General features: G+C 36.6%; 1 protein-coding gene across 5 annotated transcripts in view; it reads left to right on the top strand.

Annotated features, from left to right (window-relative positions):
* tcf7 (transcription factor 7) overlaps positions 1–5286 on the top strand; it is an 86010-nt gene that overhangs the window by 73775 nt on the left and 6949 nt on the right. For 4 of the 5 annotated variants that reach the window (XM_014018412.1, XM_014018414.1, XM_014018416.1 and 1 more), the window contains 3 exons: positions 381–488; positions 1454–1501; positions 4669–4717. In XM_014018412.1, coding sequence (XP_013873866.1) covers positions 381–488; positions 1454–1501; positions 4669–4717 — 205 coding nt within the window. The remainder of the gene's footprint in view (positions 1–380; positions 489–1453; positions 1502–4668; positions 4718–5286) is intronic. The other variant, XM_014018413.1, reaches the window with a different exon arrangement.

Genomic DNA, 5286 nt, shown 5'->3' with positions numbered 1-5286 from the left:
TGCTGCTACAGCTGATATATATTTGTTGTCAAAATACCTTTCAGAACATATGTTGTTAAAATAAAATGAACAGTCCAATGATCATTTTACTGATATGTATAAAGACKRYAAAGDHTGAAAAATCTTGAAGTCTGTATGAAATTGGAGGTAGTTTGAGGATTAAATTTTTTAGCTTTTTAAGCTCAAAAAAAGTGTGGGGGTCGTATAATACATGAGAACGTATTATACGCAAATGGTACTTTTTATATTGTTTTTCTTTTTGTTCTTGTAACAACTCATGTTTTTTTTCCTCCATTAATTAATAACATTAATGTGAGCTTTCAGAATGTTAAAAGCTAACATATATTTCTTCTTATCTCTGTCCTTTTCTGTGTGTCCAGTGGCACGCCCTGACCCGAGAGGAACAGGCCAAGTACTACGAGTTGGCCCGAAAAGAAAGACAGCTGCACATGCAGCTCTACCCAACCTGGTCTGCTAGGGACAACTACGTAAGCACTTCTTTATTTCCCATTGTTGTCCTCACGCCACCCTAGTTTTCTATGAATGTAGTCAAAGTGAGGAGCTGGCTAACAAACATGCACAGGAAAACGGTTACATTTTTTCTCCACTTTGTTGTGCAGAATTGTAAACTAAAGTCATGAATTKTATATCTGGGTTGTGGTTGGAACAATCTCTTCATCTGTAGAGTAAAGACGTCACTTGGTTCTTATGGTAACTGTGAACTTGTAACAAGTAAATAATGTATTTTTTTCATTGTGTATTGTTTTTACCACCTTATGTCAACAATCACTACCTAGTTAAACATGTTGAAATGTTTTTATCTGCATAATGATGTTAGGATTTGTTGAAACAGAATGTTTTGCTTTTTGCTATTTGTGCACAGCTCAGCTTCCAAAAATGCAACAAATGGAAGAAATTATTTAGAAACAGATTTCTTTAAAGGGATATAAAAATACAAAACTTAATTTCTTATAATGCATACTTTATATAATGCATGTTTTTGTATGGTTGTTTATTTAATTGGATATAAACACCCTCCAGTTTCACCATCTTAAAAAAAAGATATTAAAATTTATTTTTACTTGATAAATGATCAAATTAATTTATTAGGCGAGTTGGTCTTAAAGCACTTCCCAAAAAAGGCTATGTTTAAAGATAAAGCCATAAAAAATTGTGCCATATCAAAAAAAAAAAACAACTTTTGTTCCCTGTATTTAAAACCAAGAAAAAAAAAAACATCAATTCAATAATCCTGAATATTTGTGAAAGGGAAGAAAGCGCCTAACTTGCTGTTTTGTCAGTCATTGTCGCTCATGGCTGCTAATCAGAAACCAAACATTACAAGGCGCACACACGTGTGGTGCATGCATTTTAGTTCAATGTTTTGGGGAATGTGCTGAATCTAGGCTGCTGTGTGCCTCTGACTTGTCAGTTTGCTGTTGAACTCTTGCAGGAGGCGGGCCTTAGCGGGGTCGCAGGGGAAAAGAATAAAGCTGATTGGGTAGGGACACGTCTCATGGTGGATTTATACCTCTGTGGTGGGGGTGGGGGTGGGGGGGTGAGAAATGAGTGTGTGAGGAGCTGCATGAGAGGGGTTGTGGGCATTTCTGTGCAAAGTTTGCATGCACCTTCCAAAAATCTCAGTGACTCACGCTTCACGATCGCACGTAAAAGATGGCAGCCGCATAAACAGATCTGATTGGTCGGTTATGGATGCACTCTTGGCTCGTTTGGTCAGTCTGTAAAACACAGAGGTATAAATCAGCCCGTATTGCTCAACTAACAGAGTGCAGGGCTGCATGGCTGGCCTCGCTGTATTTTATTTACTTGGCATCCAAGTTTGAGTAGTACCCTGTTTTTGCTTTTCTCTGCAGAACTGTTTGTTTCTGTAAAAAAGGACTGAGTCAAACTCTTTACACAGACAACAAGCATGATCCCTCAACTCCCTGTTTAAAAAAACACAACATGGTTCAAAAGACAGAGCTGTACAGATCAGTTTTCTGGGCTGATTCACATTTTCAACTTTTGTAAACGTCTGACCTGCAGATTCTAATTTAGTCAGATTTATTCTTTTAAACCATAAAAATTTGACAAAAAAAGTTAGTGAAATTAGAATCGTCTTTCTGACTTGTGTGCCAAAGTTTTAAACATAGATTTAGTGTAATGTATTAGTCCTTAGATAATGTGTTAGGATAAGTCAGTATTTAAAAACATTAACAGTTTGCTAAAGTTGAAAAACTGTTGCCTATTAAACTGTTTATTTTTTATATGCAACAGTCTAAATGCATTTATTGAAATGAATTAAAACAAAGAAAAACCCATTGGCAATAAAAACACTTGACATTTTGTTAGTGAGCTGGATAAAGTGAGGTTGTGTTAGAGTTTATTTCAACACTTCAACCTTTTAGTTGTCAGCATTTTAAATCTTTGTTACTGGTGGTCTAAAGATAAGTAACAGTTTCTGTTTGTTTTCTTTTATTTGTTTAAATCCAGTCTTCATTTGTTTGTTGTTATACATACAGGGTGAGTCAGAAGTCACAAGACACTCCTTTATTTCAGAAAGAAAAAGGGAAATGATATTTGGGCGGTCTATCATGTCCAGAACGTGGAAAKCAAGCATATTAGATCAAGTTTGTTTTCACTGATAAGCCCCCCTCATGCATTGCTTGCTGGGATATTCAGTTTTCTTGTTTACCCTTTTTCTTTTTTWAATACAAGTGTCCTGTAACTTTTGACTCACTCTGTGCATATTCCTCATAGAGTTTACACAGCAAAAACTGTCCGTCTTACCAAGTTTTAAAATCTTATATCAGCCAAAAAAGTCTTTTTGATCTTGTTTTGAGACTGATTTACTAAACAAGAACTGATTGTGTAAGAATGTGTAAGATTATTTGTCTTGTTAGTCTGAAAATTTAACTCAAATTAAGTCAAAATATCTGCAATGGAGTAAGAAATTTTTACTTGGTAAGATTGTTGAAATACTTGATTTGACTCATTTTTTTCTTATTTCAAGAATCTTACCAAGTAAAATTTTCTTACTCCACTGGCAGAAATTTTGACTTAATCTGAGTCAAATTTTCAGACTAACAAGACAAATAATCTTACACATTGTGAAAACAAGATTATTCTTACACAATCAGTTCTTGTTTAGTAAATCAGTCTCAAAACAAGATCAAAAAGACTTTTCGGCTGATATAAGTCTTTAAAACTCGGTTAGATTGACATTTTTTGCAGTGTAGAGCATGCAGGAGAAACTTGGACATAAAATATGACCTCATAACAGACTGAGAAATCTGGAAATTCATGCCTGAGAAACAAAACTTGATCCATTAAGCTCATTCAGCTTTGAGGAGAAAAGTCATTATAGTTGGACAAAGATTAAACTTTGTTACAAAGCAAGAAATTCAGCTTCTAACCTGACATCAGAGCAGTGGCACAGACTGGCATTGTTCCAGTGTTAACTAAACTTAACCCATCTATCAAATTATTCTTATGACATTTCTGTTTTGTGACAAAACTATTTAACCAGGAACCATTTAAAAACCCAGTTGGTGTCTCAAAACCACTGCGGAGTCCCTACACTCTGGTTTTTTGGAGCCACAGTTGGGACAGAATAAAAGTCAGCGTAGTGATGAGATGCTGACCTTGAAACATCATCAGGTGCATTTGGAGAAACCCCTACTCCCCTCATCACACCTCTGTAAAGTAAAAAACACACACATCTTTGGACCTACGTGCACAACAGGAAGAGAAGTTCCACGTCTCGCCCCCACACATGTAGAGGGTTTCTCCTGCAATTCAACAAATATAATAAAACCTGCATGTAGACGAGTGTATGCACACACACACACACACACAGACGCCCGCAGAGTAGAAGAGCTTCATTTGCAAGTTGTTGTAAAACCACACAGACACTGCCGACAGCGAGGCGAGGAGGGCAGACATCGAAGCGTAGGCGGTAGATTTCTGTTCCCACATCCTTCAGCTCGCCTCACTTCACCGTCGCCGGATCTGCGCCGACAGCTCTGATGTTTACCTCAGCAGTCGTTCATTACTATCAGCACCACGAAAACCTGGACAGAAATATGAAAACAAAACATTTTGAAGATGAGGTGAACCAAAAAGACTTTGAAACTGATGTTTGAAAGATCTCGTTTCCTTCAGAACGCTTGAGGACACTTAAGGTTTTGCATGAATTGAGGATAAAGCGACTAAAGCAGTGCAAATATTTTTTTTTTCTTATTTCTCTTTCTTGCTTTTGTCTTGCTTTATTAAAGACCATGACTGACCTGGTTGCTGGTTGTAGCTTTTAACTTTTTTCACAATTGAATTTTTTATTTCAGTTTGAAAGTGGATAAACGTGTCAGAAACCTCTATATTCTCTATAGTGCAAAATTCTGTTCATTTTCCCCCCATTATGCTCTTATTAATCAGAGCTACACTCTCCAATTATTGTAAAAACAGACACTAATTGATTTTCACAAATGAGGACTAATCTGATAATGTTATCCAGCTCAAAATGAACCATAATAACTGGATTTATCAGACAAAAATCTGATCATTTCCAGCTCAACTGATGTTTTTTATTGTTGTTCTGATTACTGCTGTGTTTTAAGAGCGGATCCAGACTCATTTCATTCAAGGAGATTCTTTTTGTTTCTCCCACAGGGCAAGAAGAAAAGGAGAAAAAGGGAGAAGCAGCAGGACTCCAACACAGGTAAACATCTCTTTATTTCTGCAAACACGTGACAGGCGCGTTTCAGAGAAATCAGCTGAGTTTAAACTTGCGTCGGCGCCCTGAAACACCAGCAGGATGTGTCTCTAACGTGAAACTGGCCTCCCACTCTCCTTTCCATGCAACCTGAAYTATAAAGCTTTAAAATCCCTCTGTGCAAGACCTGATCTCAGCTGCTCCCTCTCTCTGTGCTTTGTTTAGAGGCAGGAGATATAAAAAACTGAGCAGGCTTTTTTGGAGCTTCACCTGTTTGGACCAATGCACTGACAAGTTAGAGCAAAGTGGAGCTTTCAGAAACACAGTGGCTCGAAAAAGTATTCACACTCCTGATCACAAATAAACACAATCAAGCTTTTTATTAGGATTTGATATAAAAGACCCCCTCCAAAGGCTCTTTATTACAAATTTTTAAAAAGCTATTTTTAAAGGTTTTTTGTTCAGAGAAAAACGTATTAATTATGCTAGTCTGTTAGCAAATTCATTCATTCTATTTCCAGCCACAGTAAGATTTATCTTTAAAGATTTAATCACTTTTAACAAATACTAACTAC

Source organism: Austrofundulus limnaeus, unplaced genomic scaffold (assembly GCF_001266775.1).
Source record: "Austrofundulus limnaeus strain Quisiro unplaced genomic scaffold, Austrofundulus_limnaeus-1.0 Scaffold192, whole genome shotgun sequence".
Taxonomy (NCBI): Eukaryota; Metazoa; Chordata; class Actinopteri; order Cyprinodontiformes; family Rivulidae; genus Austrofundulus; species Austrofundulus limnaeus.
This window is presented reverse-complemented; position numbering and strand designations above follow the sequence as displayed.